The 26,519-nt window shown below is 35.4% G+C and overlaps 1 protein-coding gene across 3 annotated transcripts in view; it reads left to right on the plus strand.

Annotated features, from left to right (window-relative positions):
• Nucleotides 1-2,269: 2,269 nt before the first annotated feature.
• LOC129795849 (alpha-catulin) overlaps nt 2,270-26,519 on the plus strand; it is a 140,868-nt gene continuing 116,618 nt past the window's right edge. For 2 of the 3 annotated variants that reach the window (XM_055837363.1, XM_055837364.1), the window contains exons 1-2: nt 2,270-2,417; nt 19,193-19,391. In XM_055837363.1, the coding sequence (XP_055693338.1) occupies nt 2,340-2,417; nt 19,193-19,391 (277 nt within the window). In that variant the 5' untranslated portion in view covers nt 2,270-2,339. Of the gene's footprint in view, nt 2,418-5,168; nt 5,534-15,689; nt 15,844-19,192; nt 19,392-26,519 lie in introns of those variants that run through there. The other variant, XR_008751156.1, reaches the window with a different exon arrangement.

Below are 26,519 nucleotides of genomic sequence, written 5' to 3' on the forward strand. Positions count from 1 at the left end.
TCAACTGTCAAAATCTTATAACAACTTTAAAGTTCTTTAAGTTGCTAAAAACGAAAAGATTTTAATCAGAATCGAACCCAATGTTTAATTTTAATCAAGAAAATCTTTTAATCAGGAAAAAATGTGAATTTTTATCACAAAATGCACTAAACAATCAAAATCAATATTTTATTTTAATTATATATGTTTCTTTGGTAAAGAATTAAATTAAAGTTCCGAAAAATTCGATCAATTTATCTAAAAGTTTTTTTTCATTAAAATATTTATTTTATTTCTCAATTTTGTAAGCTTTAAGACGATTCTTTGAAACTTTTAATTAAAATATCAATTCAACAATATCGACCATATTTCTAATCAATTTTCCTAGAACTAGAACAACATTGTGTACATAACGTTCAAGTTAAATATTTATTATGCAAAAACAAAGAAAAGTTTCTTGAGAAGTCGCTAAAGTATGTGTGTGTGTTGGTGTTGGAAAATTGGAAAAACACCCCCAAGAGTTTCGCATGAGAAATACGCTGCAAAACAAAGAAGAGCAACGCTATTCTTAGCCCCTAAATACATATACCGATATAGGCCAGTAGAATTAGCGGAAAATGACCCCAAACCTAAAATAAATTCTGATAAAGCCAAATTTTGCACGATTTGATTCATAAAATTATAAGCAATATTTTTTATGTTCATAAGCATACTCTAAAACGTGTGCTAATTTCAGAAGATGAGTTTTAATATTTCCATACATTTTTCACATAAGAATCCATTTTTTGAACAGGTGGCGCCGCGAGTAGTTCAACGAAGAAGTTCAATTTAACATTTAAGGCAAAGTAAATATTTACCTTTTTTATTTTAGTATTGGCATCTGCTCTGTACGTCCAGAATACGTGTGTTTTCGGTGGTGCCCCACGCTTTGGGCGGGCAAGCAGTCTCAAGCGCGTCTGTGAGATTGTCATTGTCCACCGGAACGCTTGATTGAGATCCTGGTTTCGGGCAAGACAATGTGTGTTTTTTCTTTTAATTGTTCTTGTAACTCAATTTACAATGGATTCGTCAGGTGAAGATGACGATGATAAACAAATTTATCTTCGAGTGGCATTGAATTCAGTCTGTGATATGTCCTATGAGCTCGAGGGTGGCATGGATACATCAGAAAGAGGGTGCGCCGGCTGGCTTTGAATTTTCTTGGCAATGTCTATCTGCAAAATAATATTGGATCCTTGAAGCTCCCTATCAGTCACAACGTTCACCAAATTATTGAATTCTGGTTTGAAAAGGACAAACTTAAATAAATCCTGAAGCAGATTAATCAATCGTGAATCCGGAGAGGTCATCATTTTCAAGCGTTCCGGTGGGCAATGACAATCTCACAGACGCGCTTGAGACTGCTTGCCCGCCCAAAGCGTGGGGCACCACCGAAAACACACGTATTCTGGACGTACAGAGCAGATGCCAATACAAAAATAAAAAAGGTAAATATTTACTTTGCCTTAAATGTTAAATTGAACTTCTTCGTTGAACTACTCGCGGCGCCACCTGTTCAAAAAATGGATTCTTATGTGAAAAATGTATGGAAATATTAAAACTCATCTTCTGAAATTAGCACACGTTTTAGAGTATGCTTATGAACATAAAAATGTTGCTTATAATTTTATGAATCAAATCGTGCAAAATTTGGCTTTATCAGAATTTATTTTAGGTTATTTTACATCTCCGCTGGCCTAATATGCATATATATACCCATATGTACATATATACCTACATAGTTTTCCATATCAATTGAAATTCATGAATACATACAAGTCATTATGTATTGTGTTGAATTTAGACAATAACGCCTGGATGGTTTATTTGAAAGAGCTTTCCATTTGAAGTTTGTGTAGATTCAATTGAGCTTTTGGGGGACAATTGATGCAGTTGGGTGAGCTTTGTGAATGTTAAAAATTCACAAAATGTGCTTGAAAGAAAGCATAAAGCATAAACTCACTTTGCCTCGATGTTCTATTTCTGGACTTTATTGCTATTTTCGTGGGCGAATTTTCAAACACTTTTCCCCATGTTAGTTGGGTTGGGGTCTCCTCCGGATTAATCGTGGTAAAAAGTCCAAAGATTACGTCACGCGACAACACTCGAATGCGCCAAGTCAATGTCGAAAATATTCGTGCGACGACTGCATGGATGTTATGCTGTATTTTCCCGCACGCATTTTCCTCCCGAAGCTGCAGAGAGATTTTTCACGAAAAAACTGTTCGTCAGTCGTGACTTTTCCGCCATAGTGATCACTTGATCATCCATTATTCTGTGTGTGTGGAGATCGACTTCGGCTCCACACAGTTTTCATCGCGATGGCGACCAAGAAGAGCCAAGAGCTCGTGATAAAAGTGAAATCAATTGAAAGGACCCTCCTGCCGCTCATAAAACAGGTAAGAAAATTCATTTGGAATTTTTCAATGAAGTAAATAATATAAAAACTATAGAAATATATTTAAATCTACACAACTTCCCTGCCAAAGAAAAATGATTTATGACGCAAGGCGCGTCGTGAGGAAATTCCTTTGAAAATGTTTATTTACCAAATAGTGTCAGTGATGGTGATAGAGTGTCGATCTCTGTCGCGGAAAATTGATTCAGTTAAATGGAAAATGGTTTATATGATTTGTGGTTGAGGAAAAAACGACAAATAGCCACAAATATTGAACCGCAATCTTGACATTTGCTTCCCTCATCTAAAAGTTTTCAAATTATCCGACATGGATTTATTTTTGTTGCCGTTTGTTGAGCTTCACGCGCTATAGAGAGAGAAAATTGAGTTGATCATCTTATTAGATTTTAGATTAATCTGATCAGCTAGTAAAATATCATTCTAACGTAAAAAAATGTGATGGGTGAATGGGCCAGCCGGGTTAGGTCTTTTTGACGGGATTAATTTATTACACGTCAGACACGTCACGTAAAAAATATTCTCTATTACACCATTGACGTAGTGGACATAGTCAGAGAGTGTTTGAGTGCTTAAATACAGTAAGAGTTTATATAGTTTTAATTTATCTTTTAATGCAAAAAAAATATTTCTAAATTATAAATTACACGTAAAAAAATGACAAAAAATTTAAACGTTAGAAATAAAATGTCAAAGGTTTGGAAAGAAATTCCGCAATATAATAAAAGGCATCAAATTCTGCTAAAGAAACGTTGAAGGTTTGAGACGAAACGTCAAACGTTAGAAACAGGAATGTCAAACTTAAAACGTCAAATATTTGAAAGTAATATCTACCGTTAGAGAAGAAACAATGAACGGTAGAAGAAAAACGTCAAACATTATAAGTCTATTGTCAAAAACGGATTGATAGAATAACGCGTTCTCTAACGTTGAGAAATAGAGAAAGAAGTCAAATATTTGAAAAAACTCGATATATTGCAAAAACAAAAAAAAAACAAATGTTTGGAAAAGAAACGTCAAACTTCAGACGTTAGATAATATAAAAAAAACAACAAACGTTAGAAAAAAGAGCATAAAATATTAAAGAAATGTGAAATGTCAGAAAAGAAACGTTAAGAAATCTTGTTTTTTACTTAAAAAAATATATTTAAATTCTGCATTAGTTTAAAATAACTAAATAATTATTTAAAAAACGATAATTTATTTTTTCATCTCCTTTCTAGTTTAATTAATTGAAAGTAAAACACATTCTCCCTTAGAAAAAAATATTCAAGAAACTTTAAATCCTATGCAGGATTATGCTCTATCTATACTATCGTCATTTGTTACATGGAGAAAAGCCTTGGCGGCAGAATGTCTCCTTGAGCACACCTCCGCAGAAATTCCTAATTGGATACTCCAAGGCGGGGTGAGACTTTGAAACTAATCCCGCTTCGGGGGGTTTATATAGAGAATTAATTAGCGGAATTGATTTTCAATTGGATGAGAATTAATTATCTCGCATCTAGATGAAACCGCACTGCCCGTCCCTCATTGCCCTCATTGCCCATTTTCTTCCAACCGCCAGTCTGTGACTATTTTTAAGCACGCCGCTGTGCCCCCATCCTCCGGACACCGCACCAGCTGGTGTAACCCACCACACACTGTGATTGCCATCTCGAGAGGTCCACGTGGTGCTAAAACTACAACAAAATAGTTTCTCCTCGACTGGTGGCGCACGCGGGGGTGGGTTCACACAGTGAGTACGCGAGGATGGGTGGAAAAGAGCGCGCATGCGATCCATATGGGTGGCATACGAAGAGACTACCAAACTGTTGCACCACGGCGTCCCTTGCGACGGGAACTCCTGGGTTCGATATTGATTGGATTCCGCGGGGGGGTGGGGAGAGCTCCTCTCACGCGTCACACAAAGAACTCTCCGTGGCGCTCCAGCTCTGGGAGCAATGAAATCACCAAGACTACCTTCCCCTTTTTCTCTATAAGCAGGTAGGTGGGGGATTTACGTCCCAGAGATATTTGACCACCATCTCACGGAGTATTCGGCAAATTGCCACATTATGGAGCAGCATAGCGGGCAAAATCCTTCTTCTTATGCTCGCTAGTTCTTCCTCAAAAATTTGAGGGATTTTTTGAATTGATATTTGATGTTTTTTTTTTGAGTCTCAATTAGACATTCGAGTCTGATTTAGACAATTTTTGAGTCTCAATTTAATTTAATTAGCAGTTCAAAGCATTTTTTTATTTTTAATTAAATAGATTACTTAAACAATTTTTGGGAAATAATTTTACACGTTTAAATTAAAATTCAAACTTCTCTCAGTAACTCAACCCTATACTCCCCTAATTCTTACTACATCTACCGCAGTCTTCGTAAGCCCTCAATGTTTTCTCGGGAAAATAGCAGAAAATCTGATTGAGAGACAAATTAATTTTCTTTTGAATATTTTTTAAAAGATTTTTTAAGCTTTATCTTTAGGAGTGATAAACAATTAATTAAATCTCTTTGTAAATTAATTTATCCCCTGAAGCTCCTGTGAGGAATTTCCCTATTAACCATTGAGTACTACATATATAGGGTAAGCTTTTCGAAGGGAAAATGAGAGAAATAAGGATGCGCACCCCTTGGAGCCTGGGGAAATTTTGTCGAAGCTTTTCCACCATCATTTTCCCCCACCATAGGAGCACCCCCAACATTGTCCGGGGCTGCTGATAGCATAGAGCGAAATTTTCTTCCAGTTGCACACTGTCTTCCGATCGCGTCGCTCTATCCGTCACCGATTGCAGTTTAATTAATAAATTTGTGTACAGTATTCACCCTCAGGCAGTGCTCCTGCTTTGATTTCTTCCTCCCCCCGAACACCTGGAATTCACTACTGTGCGGATTTTCCACTCCACATCACGCGGGGATTTATATTTATATCAAATATCACAAAAAAAATTCCCCTACAGGCTCCATTTTAGTGGATTCTGGAGCTTTCTCTACTTTCTTTTTTCACATAATTTTTGGTGAAGGGCACTGTGGTGGTGAATTTGTGGGGGTTGAAGAAAGTATAGTGAAGAAAAGTGCATGAAATTGATGGAAAAATGTGTGAGTGAAAGGTCTAATTGAAAATGTGAAAAATTCTCTCTGTCTCTCAATCTGTGGATTCACCTTTGTGATCTGCGAGAAGATGAAAAAACCCACCCCAAGTAGTCTCCCACGTCGGCAGCTTTTGGCGAGCTTAAAGCGCGACACATACATATATAGCTAAAAGGGCTCAGGGGTGTATTTGTGTGTGTATGAAAGGGGTTTGGTTTATGGAGTGATTTTTTCATATGACTGCCTTTTCCCATTTTTCATGCACACACCGTATATCTTTTCTCCGTCATGAGGGTGGCAAGCCCCCAGTAAAAAGAAGAAAAAAAACCACTAACCATTTGCTCGTGCAATTTTCCCCAAAAATAGCACACACAAAGACGCTCGGTATCCCACCCACTGAAAGGGAGAAAATATTTGCGGCCAAAAATGTCAGTGACAAAGTCATAAACTCCATATAAAGGAACCCACAAACTCACCAAAAATTTCTCTTAGCCCATTCCTGTGGATAGAGAGCTTTTAGTGAGATAACAAATTCTCTATTATGTTCTAGATTAAATTAAATTCTATACATAACTATGGGGCGATATATCCATTCGAAGATAACTAACTTAAGAAAGAATAGAAGCTTCTCTGCAAGATTTAATAAAACACCAAAATTGGATAATTTATCTGATTTTCAGGTAAATTTGCAAAGCCATAAGCTTTTTATAGTTCTGAAAAAATATTAAAGAAATGACTTGGAAATGCAGCATTAAAATGAAAATAATCCACTTAGGATAGTTCTACTCGGAAGGCTGGCTCTTTGTTTCATGTGTGCTTCGAGTGCGTCTATGAAACATGAAGAATGAAACATTATTTTCTACGTGCAACTGTGATTCTTGGAAAAAAAAACTGTTCAGCAATCTCTAGATCAAACTTAAACTTTGTATGAGTATTTATTAGTTTCTACTTCTCAAAAAAAATCATTAAAATTTTTTCCCAAAATTGGCGGTGAAAAATGCAAATGGAACTAACATGCCTAGGAGCATAAGCATTACAAAATAATGCCACCGCATGAGAAATTTTTATAGCTTTAGCCATAACGCTAATGGTGGAAGGAATAAAATTTTATTTAGAGCTCTGCAACAATTATTTAGTATTCTCTATATATGCTTTATGCGAAGTAAACGACAACAGAAGTTCTCCCTTATTTCCGGGTATATAGTAAAGCTACCAGTGGGTGGGTATAAGGGTTTGGTTTATTGATAAGTTAAATATTAAATGAGTATAGGGGTTGGTTTGAAGCCCATAGGTGACATAATGTGACATTTTATGCAGATAATTTGACACATTTTACAGGTAAAATGTAATTTTCTTGTTCTTGAAATCAATTATTTAATGAATGTGCCTGCACAAAGAAATTCACGATGAAGGAAAAAATTAAAACGGGAAGGAAATCTTCTCTGTTTTAATGATAAAAAAATTATCAAATTTGAATCTTGCTAAAATTTGCCACCAGATAATGCTGGCAATCATGAATTAGGCGAAATTTGACCTTGAAAATTACATTTCTGACTAATATTAATAAATTCTTCCCTGGAAAACCCTCTTTATGAATTTTACTATATGAATGAGTGAAATATTGAGCAAAAGTAAATTCGGGGAATGAAGTAAAATTGTTCTGCAGTACCAGGAAACGTTCAGCATCTGACCATAGTGGCGGAAAGCTTTTCTTCGCATGAACTAAAAATACATATCAGTTTAAAAAGCTCCGAAAACCACAAAGGGAAGAGATTAAAAAAATATAAGTATTTAAAGGAAAATTCTAAGAAAATTATGTAACTTCCCGCAAAATGGAACTTTTAGTTCCCTTTAAGAGATTTATTATTAACTTTTTGCAAGTTGTATACTAACGAGAAGGTCAAAATGTGGAGTAAAAGAAACTTTTAATAAAGTATTCAATGTTCTTTAATGCTCTCGAAAACTTTCAAAAGCATTATATGGCTTTTTAATCATCTTTTCTATAGAAATCAATTACCAGAAAATAACATAACTCTGTCAAAGAAAATTTTTGCATAAACTTTGCTATGAGAGATGCAAAAAAAATCTTTTTTTTCTGAGTTTGTTTGAAACTTTTTATAACACAGGGCTCCACTTTGTAGACTGGGGTCATGTAGGTTTTTCTTAAATTCGCAGAAAACTTTTAACTTTCGTAGAGTCTTTTATAGAGACTCTACGGAAATTAATTTATCCAATTTACCCCTTTCGCATTTTTTAGGTTATACGTAGAGCAAAACGTGAAACATTAGATTTTATGGAATTTTAATAAATTTTATTGTTTTCTAGAGATAGAAATGCATTAAATTAGCGTAAATGAGCCCAAAGAAGACGTTCTAATTGAGAAATGTCTTCTAAGAGCGTCAAGAGCGTCCATAAAATAAAAATCGTTGTGAAAAGATCGAATGTTTTAATGTTTCAATGTGTTATGCGGACGTGAAAGGGTTAACAGAGTTTCTGATTTTAAAACAAAATTGATAAACAAACTACTAAATCCTTTGAGTACAAAGACAGTCATATATATTGCGCATAAAGCATTTTATTCTTGTAAGCATAAAAAAATCACCACACAAAAGTCTTGTAACATATTTTTCCAGACTCGTGCGAGAAAATTGATTAGGGGGGATTTTGTTGCAGAAAACAAATCTGATGATGGGATTTGCAGGAAATCCTCCTGAATCTCCATTTTTGCAATATTCTTTGCCATCCTGCAAAATATCTCGTGTACGTGTAAACAATAAACAATATGTGGGGTTGTAGAATAAAATAAAATAAAAAACATAGAATGGGAAGGAGGGTATTCCATCCATTTGTTAATTCATCGTGAGAATATATTCCATGTGGTTGAATATGTGGATTTTTTTTGCGCGAGAAACCTTTTTGTGTGGGAAAAAGGGAATGGCGACGGAAGGTGTGACGCAACAAATTCAATTGGCACACAAATTCAAACTCTATTATTGAATTATCTTCTTAGCATGTCAGATTAACCTCTTTTGTGAATGGTACCATCACAATGGCGTCAAGACCTGGGTGGGTATGCTATATACATAAAAGTTCTTCTTGCCTCGTATCTTGTTCACCCGAAATCATCCATCCTTTCGCCCTGTTGAACACCTCCTGTCTCCCTCGAGCTCCCACACTCCTTTAATTCAACATGCTGTGGGAGAAAAGTATCGAATTTCCATTTTCTCGTGACTTTTACTTTCACCATCGTGAGATCTACCACCATTCCCCCACGCGACCACAGAAGACGTCCCAAAGGGGTTTGAGGTATTACATGCTTTCCATGTTTGACTCTGCAAAGAAGCTTCTCTTGTGGTGGCTACATTGGGTGGATTTTGACAGTGACGGACTCTCAATCCATTCCATCAGTCATGGATGGCAAGCACCACCATTTACCCTCATTAGCAATATCTCCTCTTTTTCCTCGTGTCACGCCTGACCGCTATTTTTCCTAGAAAGCCAGAAAAATAAAGGAGGGAATAGCGGGGGAGGGGGGATGGCGCATGGACATGTAAAGCTATATATCCACTCCACAATCATGTGGTTGTTTGGCTAGACTATATAGCATAAGATATTCCCTAGGATGACTGTCGAGAATACTTAACATAAGGGGAGCCTAATTGGGGGATTTATCAAAAGAGTAGCATAAAATACATTGAAGAAGTTGAAGAAATATTTATCAAATAAAATATCTCACAAAGTAAATATAAATTGTTCAAAATAACTTTGCACTAAAACTGGAGAAAGTTTTTTTTTATGAGAATCAACCGAATCAACCAATAAAATCTCTGATTATATTCTTCGACCAATAAGAGAGAACTTGTAATTCTTCTTCTTATTTATTAAAATGCTAACGAGTTTAATTTTATAAAATGACAGTCTTAGTGCAAAGTTCTTTTGAACAAAGTTTATGTAACTATTTTGATAAGAAGAAATTAGCTTAAATTTCATCTTGTTTAAATTTTCTCGTTTTTTTTTCATTGATTTTTGTTCAGTGAAAATGTAGAATATTATTTTTAGCTGTGTTTCTTTCAGACACAGCTTTTGTGTACCGAGCAAAATCGAAAGTCGTCAGATCGGGCTCAAACTTGGGATGAGCACGAATTAGGGTCCCCACATTCCAAAAAACGTATGCGCCAAAAAAAAATTTTTCCGGCCGGCCGTCCGGCCGGAACCTATCGCCTAATTGCAAGAGAACGGTGATAGATAGAGACTTGCGGTAAACGGCAAAGTTTAAAAGTCGACTGGAAGACGTCCGATTATGACGTAAATTTTAACCCCCCACCCCCCCGTCCGCCATTTTGAATAACCTCAAAATTTTGTTTTCGCTACATCTCAGCCGCTATTATAGCTAGAGGGCTGAAATTTTGATATGTTGTAGGGGCCATCAAGAGCTTTCCAACGATATCTCATTTTCGAAAATCGGTCAAGCCGTTTAGTCAATATGGCCGCCACAATTTTTCATCGAAAATCGACCATAACTCGAAAACGGCTTGACCGATTTTGATCAATTCGGGGTCAAATGAAAGATCTCAGCAAACCCTACAACTCTCTAGAACATCCGAAGTTTCAAAAGTGACCGCTAGGGGGCCAAAAATCAAAAACAAATTTTTCGATGAGTTTTCGATGAATATCTCGAAAACGGCGACATAAATTTTCTTCATTTTTTGATATGTTGTAGCTGACCATATTATCTAGCTTCATGCCAAAAATGAAGAAAATCTATGGATCCGTTCTCGAGATATAGCCTTCCAAATTTGGCATGTCATATCTCGGGTTCTACAAGTCCGATCTTGATCAACTCAAGCGCAAATGAAAGGTTTCGAGAAACCCTACAAATGTCTAGAACATTGCAACTTCGAGAAATGACCGCAAGAGGCACTAAAGTCAAAAACAAAGTTTTCGAAAATTTCGAACTCGAATTTTTCGAAAATGGCGACATAAATTTTTTTCATTTTTCGATATGTTATAGCTGACTTCAAGACCTTTCAAACAAAAAATAATTTATGAAAATCTATGGATCCGTTCTCGAGATATGGCCTTCCAAACATTTCTTAGGGTATGACTTCAACTTTTCCCGACTTTGCGCGTATTTAAATTAATTCGCGTTCTAGTTTGCTCTCACAAAATTGGTACACTGAAAGAAACACAGCTCCCGTAAGCTTGGTCAGCTTACCAGTACATTTTTCCTTCAATACTAACCAGAAAAAAGGATTTTTCTTAAATTTTCGTTAAATTCTTACATCGGTTTAAAAAATACTTTTTTTTATTAACCCTTTCCCGACCGCGTGAAACTTTCGGTCTTTTTATTACAAATTTATTCCGTGAAGTCCGTGAAAGCCATGAAAAGACATTACTTTCTCAAAAGACATCTTCTTGAGAGGTTCACGATTCCCTGTCTATGTATGTATTTTAATGACACTTTTGACAGATCCAAATATGACAGTTAATGGTCAGTTGTCAAATTTCAATGTCACAAACTGTATTATATATAACTGACATTAAGTAGTTACCCAAGAAAAGCTCTTTGAATGATATATCTATGATTAATTTTCTGAATTTTCCAGTTGACGCAGCATCATGACAATCACTTATTATCCCCTAAATTGTGCAAAAAAAAAACTGACAAGAAAAATGTGACATTTCCTCGTTTTTTTCTCGCTAAACAATAACAATAAGACACAAAAGACGATCATGAAAAACGCCATGAGACCATGACCAACCCCATTTGTATAACAAAAGCCACTCAAACCATCAAGTGCGTATAGGGGGTGGGTGGGTGTAAAGAAAAACTATTCCAAATTGCGAGGGGAAAACTAAAACAGAAGGGATGGAGGGAAACATTCCGTTACGCTACAAATGGCCACAAATGACGATGCGCGAGCTTTGAAAAGCAAAAGTCGTGAAATTTTATGTGAAATTGATACATTTCACCCATGAAAAGCGCCAAAAGCGAAATCTTTTATCAGGCGTCGTCATTTTTTTTTACATTCGTAAATTCCTACGCCCTCGTGTCAGCTATTTAGTGTATTTATATAAATGATGATGATATAGGGCGGGAAAAAGACAGAGAAATAGGACGATGGGGTGTGTTGAAAGGATAGATTTTGGAGAAAAAAAAACATCACATATAGTGAATGGCGAGGGAAGAAATATGGTAGGAATGCTATGGGGGAGAGGGAGGCAAGCATGGACGAAATTTTGTAATATGACGTGAAGCTCACGGAAACGGAAACGCAGACTGCAAGTCATTTCACAAGCACACACGGTGGTGTGTGGCACAATAGTCCATAAATAGTCGATTTCCAGTTACGTAAAGCTAAAATTTATTTATAAACCCCCCTCAACCACCCCCATACTACCGCTAAATTCCCACGAATTTTCCACTCAAACCACCCTCCATGTTGAAGCATTCAGTGTTGAGTCCCGGATGCGGGAGATAAATTACTTTAACAGATAGTTTCATAGCAAAAATGAACGGAATAATGGGCACGTTTCGTTCTTTCGCCACTTTACCATCTTCCCGCACCACCCAATTACAGCACTGCTGCACGAATTTGATAGCAAGATATGGGGGTAAGAGGGTGAAAATATGACGAGATAAATCCACCCAATTTTATAGCCAATATCCCTGACAAATTGCCGAGACCTCTTCTTGCATTTATCGATGCGTCGCATGTTCTTATGTGGCCATTCGCCTTCATCCCACACGATTAAACGACTTCTCCAGAAGTATTTGAAGAAGAGCTTAAGCAGGATAAAAGGGCCATCTGGCTCCAGGCTTTGCACAAAACATTAACGAATTTATCTGGGATTAATTGTTGCAAAAACGACGACGTTTTTTGGCATCATTTAACACCCTATTCAATTTTTTAAGAGTTTTGTGTTAATAAATTAACCCATTCGTGTCCAAATGGCATTTTTTAGATCGTTCAATCAATTAGGATATTTTTAATGTGTTTTGTAGACACAATTTATATCTTTTTTTCACATACTAATTACATTTCTGAATTTTTAACATTAACCCTTTCGTGTCCGCATAAAATATGGAAACATTGAAACATGTGCTATTTCTATCACAATCTGTAGGTGTTCTCAGAGAATTTTTCTCATTCAAAATATTGTCTTTAGCTTTTTCTTTGTGGATTTAACCCATTCCCGTCCTTTGGGTCACGTAGACTTAAATGTGATAAATATTATTTTCCTATTTTTTTTTATTTTATTTATCAGTTTTCCGAATTAGAAAAACCTTAAAACGCAGAAGAGGCCAAAGATGACATTCTGACAAAGAAATGTGCCCTAAGAACATCCATAGAATAAAAAACGTGATAAAAAAAGAGCGCATGTTTCAATGTTTTGTATGTTTCAACGTATGATCCAAAAAAAAGCGAAAAGGTTAATCTTTTTAGCCACAATCTCCCCTATAATTTATTAGAATCTGACGATATATAAAAAACTATTTAAATTTTCTTCTTTATACACCTTTTGTACAGTTTTGAAACATTTTTGAAACTTCTCACATAAAGGCAAAAAAGCTTAAGCCTCAGTCTCCCCTAATTCACAAAAAAAGTCCTTGAAAAATAAAATCAACTTAAACTCATTCAGGATAGAAGCAATAATCTCTAAGAGAGATGTAAAAGAAAAAAAAAACTTTATAGCCACTGTCCATGCTATATATCACTCGCTTCCTGAATTATGTCTGAATTCTGTGGCTTAGGGGTGAATTGGGGGTGTGTGTGTATAGGGGGATTTGACAATGCGGCTGTGGACACTAAACAACCCGATAAAATTCCATTTCCGCCTCGTTTTCTTGAGAAATTTCCACAATAAATATCGCCATGGCATGAAAATCTTATCATGATAGGAACGGCAAATGCGGTGGGGTGTGTTATGTTCATACCACCGCATTTATTGAACCAAAAGGGAGCGGCTGACCATTGGGTGATTTTTATTCAAGAAACCCCATTGCTAATGAAATTCCAATGGGGTCTAGTTGGAGCCCAGGGTGGGCGCCGTACAATGTGTGTTTGCAACAATTATCCAATTGTTTTACATGTGATTTGTGGGCTTTCACAGCACTTCCGTGGGCTCTTTTTCTCGCACATTTTAGTCCGTATACGTGCCCCGATTTTTTTCACTGTGAAACATGAGGTGAAACATATTTCTAATTTTACAGGGAAAATGTTTATTAAAGGGAAAACTGTTTTTTTACCGTATCTAACTTTTAAAATGTTTCAAATCGTTAAGCAAATGGCGTCACAACATGCAAATACTTTGTCAGTTTTCACCATTGAAACATCAGCACCAATGTTTCATATCTGTAATACAAGTTGCACCGTAAACTTTCTTCAGCTTCTTCGGTGTATTTTTCCTAAGTTATATTGAAATATTTTCCTTCCATTGAGTTTTCCAATTATAGAATAGAAAACTTTTACAAGTTATGGCAGATATATTGACGTTTGCTGAATAATTTTGCTGATTTGTCGATTAAGGAGATTTTGCAGAATATTTGTTTTCGCATGAGAAACTTTACAATGAATACTCCCAAGAGATTTTCTACATACATATGTATATATTTTGTGAAGTTGAGGAAAACTTTAGAGAAAATTTGTCCCTCTTCCCACATTCTTTATATCCTGAAGGGGCTCAGAAATACATGAAATATCGATTTATCTCACACATGAGCTTATACCATCCTTCTTGTTTTCTGTTTATTTTATACAACAGTTCCAGAAAACTTTATTGGAAAGCCTCTTAGTCTGTCGTGCAAAATTTATCGTATTATTTATTATAAATTTATATGAATAAAGGGAGGAAAATATTATTGTGGAAAATTAATGCCCTATCCAAATAGAGAATTTTTGTTTTATTCATACAATCATGCAGATCATAAAGCTTAATTATATTGTTCACTCATGGAATTCAATTTTATTGAATATTTAAAATGAAAACAATGACTTTTTACCGACCAACACGAACAAGCAATCATTTTTCATTTTATCGATTTGAAAACTTTCGTCGTTTTTTTTTATACCGCAAATCATTTCGTTTTATCATGAAAATCTCCATAATAACGTGGAAATGGCAGAAAGGAAAACTTTTTTTTTTACTTCATGACAAACTCAAATAAAAAGTAAAAGCATAACAAATGGTCAGATATTTTAAATTTGCACCATAATTTCCCTCTGTTCTGTATTTTACCTCTATGCTATGTCCAATATACATACATATATATGTATGAAAAATAATCTCAACAAGTGTCGTAATTTGTGAGTGGAATGGGGGTGGTTGGTGATTTTTCTTTCAAAGAGCGAAGGAGATGACGTGCACAATTTTTTTATGTTAAATTTGTTAAAAGGAAAAAAAATATTTTAGTAGAAAAATGTCTCATTAAAAGGAGTTTATTCTGTTTTGTATAGACAAATCCCTTTTTCACGGAAAGAATCTGGATACGAGTAAACTTGTAGAGGAAAGAAATTGATTCATAAATCGTCAAAAAGAGACTTTATTTTTCTATCAGATTCACCTGGGAAATTTCTTGAAAAAATTGTCCGAAAAATGAGAACAATGAGGTCATCATTTTATTTATTATTTTATGATGAAAAAAATACCATGTCAAAAATCATGGATGAAACATCAATACAATAATGCTTCATTCTTTTAAAAGGGAATAAAAATGCATTGTTTGCATATTTGGTAAGACATTTATCGGCTCTTCCCTGCTTCTCCCAGTGGAAAATAGGAAATCTCTTTTTGTCTTTTTTACTGATTCTCTACAAGATTACGCGTATCCTGAATGCTTCCTCGAATGAGGGATTCTCCAACCAATGCAAAAAACGGATAAACTCCTTCAATAAAAGCTTAATAATTTTATTGCCAGGGGGGTGTCATTTGCTTCTATTGGTAAATACCAACATTCTTTTTTTTATCTGTGTTAAAATATTTTACGATCTAAAAAAAAGTTAGAAAATCCTTGAAATTCCCTTCCAAAAATTTTCAATTTGTAAAACTTTCCAAGTCATTTAAATTGTATCTACTCACGTCAAAAGCTGCCGCATAAAATTCCTCCGAAATCCTTTCAAGGGGAGACTCTTCTCTGTGAATATAAATATATGTAATAGTATATAATATTTTTAGATATTATGGAGTGATTTTGCATGAAAAATGATAAAATGGTGAAGTGCAGCAAGAAATTGGGGATTTTTTGTGAATGAAAAGTGAAGAGGTGTTTTAGTGAAGAGCCAAAATTGTGAAGTTCAGAAGAAAAATGGCCACAACATATGGAAGACAGGTAAAGAAGCAATATGTTGATTTTTCTCAATTGTTTTTAAAGTATGGAAAAGCTTTAAAGGAAAGTCTTTTTTTTCAATTTCAATGTTAATTTTAATAAAAGCGTCAATATCAAGGGAAAATAATTTGTATTACCCCAATTTATCACCATATAATGGACTTTTGTTTTTTATGCTAAAATATTGAAAATTTAATTAAAAATTTTGCCGCACTTGTATTTTAATTATAAGTGCGATAAATCGTCACTTTAGCCGCATATTGAAGTGGAGTTTATGTGAAAGGAAATGGAATTTGGGTGATTATTGATGGGATTTAATATTTCACAAGCATTCGTCGAGGGAGAAAAGCTCCGGGGAAATTCCAAGAATGTCTGAGTCGTTCAATTTTCCCGCAGCATAGGAAAATCCACGAGGGAGGATTTTTCGGGGGCCAATCTTCCATGGGGTGGTACACACAGTGTGACGTGTGTGTGCTGCTGAAGGCATCTTGGGGTGACTTTTCACGATACGAAGGGTACACGTCTCTCTCTTGTGCTTTCCTCAAATGACTGATGATGGACCGTGAGAGAAGATGGGGAGCTCCTGTGAGGTGGAAATAATTCCACTATCTCAGAACCCACTTCCACATATAGCAATAAATCCAGGAGGGTGATTCGCAATCTCTCCCTGCTGTCTTATTAGAATTCTCTCCTTTCAGCCGTCATGTTGCTTCTCTCTAAAGCTATTTTATGCGATGAATGTGACCAAAGAAGAATTCTTTGTTTCTTCCTCCTTTAAATCTTTTTTTTGTTGTTTTTAAAATATATTCTGAACTACAGAAGTCGGACAAAAAGAGGCCATTTATGCTGAATGATCTTTTATGCTTCAGGGGATTTTATTGTCTCGATGTTCCATTTATTTTCTAGTATAATACACTGTGAGAAATAGAAGGAGAAGCTAAATCTGTAAAATAAGAGAAAACAGAAAAAAGAAGAAGAAAGTAATAATAAAAAAATAATTCTGCCGAATAAAAGAAAAAAAAATAGCATAACAGTCTTTAGTCCAACCGGGTAAACTTTTTCTACAGTATTAAAAATTTGTTAAAATGATTTTTCCTTAATTTTCCTTAATTTTTAAGATATTGACTTGAAATAAAAAGCAAATAAAACTTTTTTAGTTTACGCATCTTTTTGTGGCAGAAGTTTTCAGATATCTCAATCCAAACAAAAGTTATTCGCGGTTAAAATAAAGCCCTAATTTCCTGGGCATGAATTCTCTAAGAGTGAAAAACTCCCGTGATAAACTCCTGAAGATTTTAGCGCTTTAAAAGAAACGTGAAAACTGGGAAAATTTTACGGGAGTTTATCACGGATGCATTATTTTTCTTAAAGGATCATGCTCATGTGAAGTTTTCCTCACTTTTTCCTAGCAAAAAGCCTTCGGAAGTTTATCACGAGAGTTTTTCACTCTTAGAGAGCAGCGGCTGGCCACCCTGTTGTATAGAAATAACTACCAATTTTTATAATTTTCCTCAATTTCTTCTTTTATTTTATATAATGATATAGGTATACATTACCTACATTATAGGCATCACAAACGTTGTACTGAATTGATTTTATAATTTTTCTCATCTACAATTTGATGAGTTTTATGGGAAAAGAAAAAGAAAATGCATTTATTCGTGACATGAAGGTATGCTTAGCGGTGATATTGGTATATAAATGTAGGTATGGAAGTCAAATACATTTTGTAAATTTAAAATTGAATGTTGAAAATTGGGAGGCTTCTTGGAAAGAGATTCCGTGTTTCGCAATAAATTGTTCCATCGACGAAAGGTAACAAATATTGATTTCGTTGCTGGAAAAAGCAGCCTTTTCCGCTTCAAGAAAGCTCAGCAAATATACCGAAAGGAAGGTGTGTATGTGGGTGGGTAAATGGTTTTTGGGGTAGAGAAAGAGAGTGTGTCAGAAATATACGGACACGCTGTGGCCTCTTTGGTGCAGAATGTCACAGACTATATATGTATACATATGTATATTGGAAGGATGAGAGCATATTTTGCTGACCAGCATCAATTGAGTGTCTGCAGTAAAGAAAGTCCAAGCTGGGAATCCCATAAATTCCATACCCTCTCACAGAAATTTGTCTGAATAGCGACGAATTTGGCAAGGAGACGACCTTCTAGCAGCTCCTTTCTTCTCACTTTGGGGGTGTGTTGGAATTTACGGGGAAATAGAGCTTTCAAAATTAAGTTGAAAAGAGCGAGAGGAAAGCTCCAAGTATAAATCAATTTCTTCTCAATTTTATTAATAAATTTTTTTTCGATTAAATTCCTTTAAATGGGAGTCTCTGGGAGTCTCTTTCAATAAGCTTTCCCATCAAGGTTATCCAGCTTAATTTATTGAATTTTCTCAGAAAGTTCCCCATTGATATTTGCAGAGAGAAACTCCTCCAATATCATTTCTTGTCACAAAGAATATTGTTAAGAAATGCAAGTATTCTTATAATGAAAAATACCTTCTATTCCATTGTAAATAGCGTCACGGATACATTTTTGAGAGGGAAATGTTGTGAATTAATTTTGAAACTATTTATTCGAATTTTCATTGAAAATTAGATGTGTTAAAGAATTTTTCTTTGACTGTTATGCCGATTCGTTGAAAAGGTTCTTTCTTTTGCAAAATTATTAATCTTTTCAAAAATTACTTTGGAAGAATAAAATGTCCTTAAAAATGCGAATTAGGATAGAAAAAAATGAGTACGCTTTTCCCATTTTTCTATCCTAAATAAAAAATAACGAGCTCCCCATCCACGCTAAGCATAAAGTCTAGCACTCATCACTAATGAGATCCCTTGAAAATAATAATAAAAGAGAGGCCGAATTTGCAATTATGTCCTGATGGTAACGAAAAAAAAGAAGAAAAGAAGAGAGAGAAGGTATAACGAGGAGGAAAATTTTTGCAGACTCTGTAGGAATTTTCCCATGAGACATGGCATTAACTGAAATTTCTCTTTTGTTATTTATAATCAGTCTCGTTATGTGGAGAAAGTTGGTCAGGTGTGTGGGTGGGAGGCTTAACCATAGGATGATGGGATTTGGGGTTGAAAATGAGGTACTACCACGGCAAATGAGATATATTTAATTGAATCCTTCACCCAAACCTCACTCATAGCAATTCACTAAATTTTCTCCAAAGTGTTATGTGCTCAACAACTCGAAAAATCAAATTTCATCTCCCACCGGTGTGCGTCAACACTGTGAGAAATAGTTTGTTGGAATCCTTCCTATGGTTGATGTTAAAAATATTCAAAAGAATTTAATTAAATATTTTTAAAGTAATAAAAATGATTTTTTTTGGATTAATTTTACAGGTGTCAACGCTGGTGCAGCATAGGTCAGAAAGATCGCCCTCGGTGAGCTCAGAACGCACCCTCCGGGCGATCGGTCGGGTGGGTCAGGCTGTGAACCTCGCTGTGGAGAGATTCGTGACCGTGGGTGAGACAATCGCTGACGACAATCCGGAAATTAAGCAAGACATGTACGAAGCATGCAAGGAAGCTCGCGCTGCAGGTGACTAAAAGTTCCCCATTTCAATTAATCTCATTGCGTGTCTCGCATACATTTCCCACGCCACCCCCACAACCTCCTCCGAAATCACCACCTTTCAAACACACCCCCACCCCCCTTGTCCCACCCCCAATCCACCCAGTCTCTCAGGGTACGTAGGTAGAGGATAAAAAACAATGAAGCAATTGTGGGTGGTGGTGGTGTGTAAAGCATTTGACGCCACCCCATCCCCTTAACTGCTGATGGAGGAAAAAATGATGCAAAAGTACATGAAAATTTTTGTATGGAAAGCAATACGGAATGTCTGCACGAGTTCGTTGGTTTATATCGCAACAACACGATTTTTTATTGCCCCCCGCATGTCGAAAAGTAAAAATATAGAGGCAATTTTATTCCCACAGATAAATTACAAACAAATAATGAAAAATTGTTTAGTTATAGCTAATTTTTATTATATAAAAGAAAATTATTTATAATCTTTTCCCTTTTATTCTAACGCTAATTATAGTCATGAATAGATAAAATTAAGGAATTAAAAAATTCATACTGTGCCAATTGGTTGCTCCCAATATTTCGCATAATGTACTTTAGGTTATTTTATTAATGAACTTCGATCCTATACCTTAAAAAATATAATTCTGGTAGCATTTTTAGTCTCATCATGAATTACTACAAAGGGGTGTATTTTTGGGACAAATAAGTATTTGCATTTTTTTTATTGAGTTATTTTCAATATTTTGAATTTCGAATTATCTCTGCGTTTATTTTACAGAATCTTTTCAATTTTTCACAATTAATAAATTTTGGTGGAAGCTGTAACACGACGCCCCCGGAAGATGCATTACAGCACCAACCTAAATTCATTTCTACCCCCGCGTCAGGCCACAAAATTTTCGTTTTTTTCCACAAATATTTCTATTTATATTTTTACTAATATTTTACGTGTTAAAAAATCTACTGAAATGCAAAATATTTGATAGAATTTGTACCGAAAATACATCATAATCATTCGGGAAAGGTAGATGTTTGTGCAAAAGAATTATATATTTTTAAACCTGAAGGTAAGGAACTTCCTCCCTTAACCCTTGGAATGCGGAGCGGGGTCGTTGAACGACCCCAGCGCTATATTTCGTGTTATATCTCCATAAATATAAAAGATACCATTCCCATCTTTTGGAAATAAGTTCCTTGGTTATCTGAGGAGGTTGTGTAAAAATTTCAGCGCAATCCGTTCACCACAAGAAAAGTTATTAAGGAAAATGTAGAAGAAGGGAATTCAAAAATTGGTGTAACGGCCATGCTGCGGAAAATTTCTCAGAATGAAGTTAGTCACATCATAAATCATATGGTTGAAGGGGGTTGAAGGGTTGTGTTTACTTTCTCACTTTACCTTCTCAGTGTCAGAATTATCGCGAATAAGTAACATAAACAACATAAAACATAATTAGAAGCATATAAGTGTGCAAAACAATAAAGAATATTCGAGAAATATTGCCATTTATCACGGTGCGGGAAGTGAGGGGAATGATGGGGAAGAGTGAAAAAAATAGCAGTCGCGGTCAACTTCGTGGCAAATTTCTCACGAAGAAAGTGTGAAAAAGGAGTGAAAAAAGTTTTTCCCTAATATCTTCTTCTGCGTGTTTCCGGGTGGCGAATTTGTGATGCAAGGGGCAAGAGGACTATATAAGGAATCTATAGGCACTAACCCGACAACTCCAGGTTGTATAGTTTTGGAGAAAATTGGCCTTCTTTTTGGGGTCGTTCAACGACCCCACCTTCGCATTCTACGTAACTACCAAGGCCTCCGCATTCCAAAGGTTAAGTAATTTGTGAATTTATTGATTAAATTCCGTAGGTACGTAACTTTTATTAATAACTTAATTTGTGTTATTTCTAAGAAAGAATGCAATTTTTGAAAATATTGCACAACATTCCGACCAAAAAGATTTATGATGCTTAGCATAATTTTAATTTAGGGTATTTGTTTGTTTTAGCAAATTAATTCTACGAAACACTTGAAATACAATAACATGGAATTCAATGTATGTTAAATGCCTTAAATGCATAATGCACCACATTTTCACAGAGGCAAAGCAATTAAAGTTGAAGAAAAAAAAGAAGGAATGTTCCCCATAGAGACTCCCCCCTTGTATCAAAGTCTATATAGCAAGTGAAATGTTTATATGTGGTTTTTCTTGCAACTATAGGGGTGTAGGATGGTAAAATTCCTACCCGAAAATTCCTTTGCAAACTTCATCACTTTAGTTTCGTGAAGAGGTTTGCAAAATACAGGACATTCCTCTGAGTCTCATAGGAAATTCAATTAATTTTCCTTGGTGAAATCTCAAAGAGATACAATGTGCTGCAATGAAGCTTTTTATGCTGCAATTTCACACATGCACTTGTGCATTCATAATGGGGGTTTTCAATGAGGGTGTACCTACATATAGGGGGCTCACTATACACATCGCTCCTTCCCGTCAATGGGGGTGGGTTCACCAACACTGCAGATTTTCGTGTTCCACAATTCACATCCCTTTCGCCGTTAGTTTTGGGCGCCACATTGCGTCAGCTGGGCAACCCACCCCCGTGTTTGGAAGTAAAATGCCACGATACGGACCTCAGTGGGTCATTAATTTGAAGCTACACAGCATCCATGCTATATATGGGTGCCAAATGCAAATTACAGTAATTGACTTCTTCGGGCGCACTTAAATACACCCCTCAGGGGGTACTTGTACTAAAGACCAACCCTTCAATTGGGACACACGCAACGGGGGGCGGAGGCCTCAATAAAACAGATGGTAGTTAGGTGATAGGGAATAATTCCTTCGGGACGGTTGAAAGTTTTACAAAATTTCACATAAACAGAGCTGCAAAATTATTTAGATTAAATTGGTGATGTTCCGCTAATATCTTACTAAATCATGTTTTTCCAGCGACGTTTCGATAAATTTACTGTCGTCTTCAGGCTCTATTGAGAACAATTTTAATTTATTGGCAACACAAATAAAGTCCAATTAATTTGCAGGAAATTTGTTTTGTTAAAATATTAATAATTAAGAAAAAATTAAGAGAGTTTTCAAACGTTAGAAAGAAGACAAATAATTAAAAAAAAATTCAAATCTATAAAATGTATGTCAAACGTTAAGAAAAAAACGTCTTGCTTTGAAAACTATGACAAACGTTAGAAAAGAAAATTTCAACGTTAAAAAAGAAGCGTTAAACGTTAAGAGAGGATAATGTCAATAATAAAAAAATATATTAAACGTTAGAAAAACGACGTCAAAAAGCATAATAATATTTCGAACGTTTAAAAAGAACCTTAAAACATTATAAAAGCGATTATAAAACATTATGTCAAACGTTGGAAAAAAAACCTTTGAACGTTAGAAAAGCGATGACAAGTCTAGAAAATATGTCAAACGTTAACCCTTTAACGTCCAACGTGAAACATAAAAACATTGAAACATGCGCTCTTTTATCGCAATTTTTATTCTATGAATTTTTTTAGAGGACTTTTCTCAGTCAGAAAGTCTTCTTTGACCCCTTATGCGTGAATTTGATGCATTTGTAACATGGAAAAACAATTACATTAATAAATAATTGAAAAAATAAAATGTTTCACGTTTGGGTCAGCGTATGACCCAAAAAACCATAAAGGGTTAATAAAGATACGTCAAGCTGTAAAAATATGTCAAAAGTTAGAAAGAAACATAAATTTTCAATATTTAAAAAAAATCTCAAAACATTTTTAATAAATTTCTGGCTTCATTCCTGCTATAAATTTTTCTGCTGAAGTTTTTATCCTTTTAAAAGAACTTTCGTGTAATTTCAACTCTACCACTGAAACCATATATAGAGTAGGTACATGGCAATAATAACGAAGGGCCATTGTGTGTAGTGTCCACTTTGTGAGAAATACTGTAGAAAAGGGTCAATTAGATTATATCATGGTGTATGTTCCAACATAGAACTATGTACCTTATTCACATATCTATTTCGTACTCTTGATTCGCAAAACTTTTATCCTCCTGTGGGAAATAAAGCAGGGCAAGTAGAAGTCTTTACAAAAATGAGACGGAAAAACTTTTCTTTTTTCTCTTTAATTGCATTTTCTCATCTTTTCCCATAAGGTTTCCCATGGTTTCCCCAATGTAACCCCCACCCTCCTTAAAAAAAAAGAAACTCGTGAACAAAAAGTTCTTTTTAGGATTTAATTTTTATTCATCGCTCGTAAAAGACAACACGACAAGAGCTACCTATTTTGTGCGGGTGCTGCTGGGGGGTGTGTGTAGATGCATTATTTTCAACTTTTCCACCACACTTGAAAATGGTCACAAAATAGGTCAACGAAAATTTCACACAATTGTCCCATACTATTTGTGCTATCGATTTTGCATTACAAATCCCACACCATGTACGTACACATTCTGTCCAGTCTTCACGACGTGAATTTGGAATCTTTGACTTTAAAAAAAATGTAGGTAGGTATTTAAATTGGATTTGAGCCGCATGAGTGACATATTTTTACATCAATATTTTTTTAGGGCGTTTAAAGAGTTTGAAAAAGGTTCAATATGGTTTGTTTTAGTTCAAAATGGCCACTTTAACTGAATTTAATTCAAAAATCAACGCTTCTCTTTAACCATTTTAACAAAGATTTCTAACCAAAAAAGTACAAATTGAGAAAATTTGATTTCCTTTCAGAATTCTAGATGGAAAATGTATTTTCAAAGGGGAGGTGAAAATGGGGTTGTTGAAGTGTAATATGAAGAGTGAAAGTCTTTTCTTCCACCTCTTTTGACGACAAATTACACATACGTGGGGGTATGGCGTCAATTTGAAAAGCATCTCACTCTGGTGAGAGAAATTTCTATTCGAGTTGTTATGTGTAAGTTTTCCCAGTTTTCCTTCGTCTGACTGAACTTTGGGTGAATGGAGGAGTTTCACCTTACCCGCCTCCCACCCACCCACAACTCATTCTATGGGAGGCCTATAAAAGTTATATTTCTCATACGACAAAATCGATGTGCAGCACTCCATTGAAGACGTTGGAGCGTTGCTAATGGCGTTGAGGCTGCCGCCTGATGATAAGATGGGTAGTGCGCGAGGGTGTCGTCCCTATTATTGCTCCTCATGGGTTATTCTCCACAAGACTATAGAGGCAGCACCCACTTTTCTATGGTTATATTCTAGTCTCTCTAGTATCTCCTATAAAATATATCTCTGTACGTCCTATCACGTCAAACTACTTTGCACCTTTTTCACAAAACGTAGACGCTATTTTTCACTCAGGAGACACCATGCTGCATCTTTTCTTCGTGTTAAGATTAAGAATGTTGAATTTTGTTAAGTTAAATTCGTGAGAATTATTGTGATAAATTACTTTTTTTGATGCAAATATTACTTTATTTGCTTTGAGTGCATAAAATGTTTAAAATAGACATGATTAAAGTTTCGTAATTTCTTATACAAAATATCAAGAATTTTGGTTTAGAATTCACTTTTGTTGTGCCCACGTAGCCCTTCTTTCCCCTAATTCACATAAAAACTGAGATTTTATAAGTTTGAAGTGAATTAGAGAGGGATTAAGACAGATTTTAAATCAAGCTTTTCCCATTAAAAAGTCCCCCCTAAGTAGGATCTAAAAGAATTAACTTAAAAGCGTTAGAAATTCAAAAAAAAAGTAGAAAACTAAAAGCTAAAAGCACATTTTAAGACACAAAACATTTGCATAATGTTCCAAAAATAGCATTGAGGCTGAATTCCTCTGCAAAAAGCTCTCTACTGTGGTGCAGAGATCCATCGCCCCCAAACCTCCCCCGCGCCTCTATCACAATTTATATTTGGCTTTTTATTGCATTCGCCGAAAAACCACCACAGTTATTGTCACCCGCACGATGGAAATTAAGTGGGTGAGAGGTAATTGAATTATTCACATGAATTTCACAAAAGCACCCACCCACGGATAGGGAACAAAATTGTATGCCATTAATCATGGGTGGAAAAGCTCTCTCGCATCGGGATTAAATTAGCTCCACAACCACTCTCCGTGGCATTATTTTTTTTTATCCAAACTCACATCTTCGATCTGGTGAGCCAATTTATTAATTTGAAAGTGTGACGCATTCGATAGTCACAACCCCCGTCCATATTGGGAGCTTCCACCCATTTTAGCAATTAGTTGGTGATTCTATCGTGTTTTTTTTGCACTCCATCCCCGCACAAACTGCCCTTGGTTCGTACCTGATTGGGCTTCTTTTCCATGGCTCTAAACGAAGCCCACCCGCCCAGGCTGATAAACTTAATTTCCACCCGGTGTTGCACTCTTAATTGCTACCGTGTCACATGCACTTATTGATTTTCTCGCCTAATTGCAATCACTTTGGCGCCATTTTCTGCCCCACACTCCACCCACATTGGGGAACGTTTGCCAATTTAATTTTACAGCCTCTCTTGACGATTCATCAGGGAAACCCAGCATAGGAGCAGGCAGGCACAGGGAGTTAAACTTCACAAAATCAATGAGACCCTTGGGGTTGTTTTGTAACCCTTTCTCTGAGTACATAATTATGTAGAATTTTAAGGAAAATATGCACAAAAGAATTTACTAAAACCGTTAAAAATTAAGAAAATATCGAAAAAATTAGGAAAATTTAAGAAAGAAAGGATCAATTGAGAGGACAACGTTGAAAAAAAAAGGAAAGACACAGAAAACGTATTTATTTATCGAGATCAATTCAATTCATTTGTTATGCAATCACTTCTATTTCTAGGTAAAGCTTCAGTAAAGTTTATTGGTACTACAGTCTTTACCTAACAAACAACTCTATCAAAAATTTCCAAGAATTTCCTACAACTTTTCAATCTTTGTAAGAGGAATAAATGAATGAATGAATTGAGGAAGAATATTCTCTGTGTGTGAAGTTCTTGTGAATTTAATTGAAAACACTGTCTATGATAAATAATGTTCGTAAAAGACTCTTGGTCAACAATACTCCTCCTGTGAGTTACTACTCACTATTAAAACATGCAATCATAGCATAAATTGCATAGTTGGATTAAATTATACAGATATAAAGTTTCTCACAGGAATTCCAAATAGAGAATGGCAGGAGAATAGAAATA

This window comes from Lutzomyia longipalpis, chromosome 4 (genome assembly GCF_024334085.1).
Source record: "Lutzomyia longipalpis isolate SR_M1_2022 chromosome 4, ASM2433408v1".
Lineage (NCBI taxonomy): Eukaryota > Metazoa > Arthropoda > Insecta > Diptera > Psychodidae > Lutzomyia > Lutzomyia longipalpis.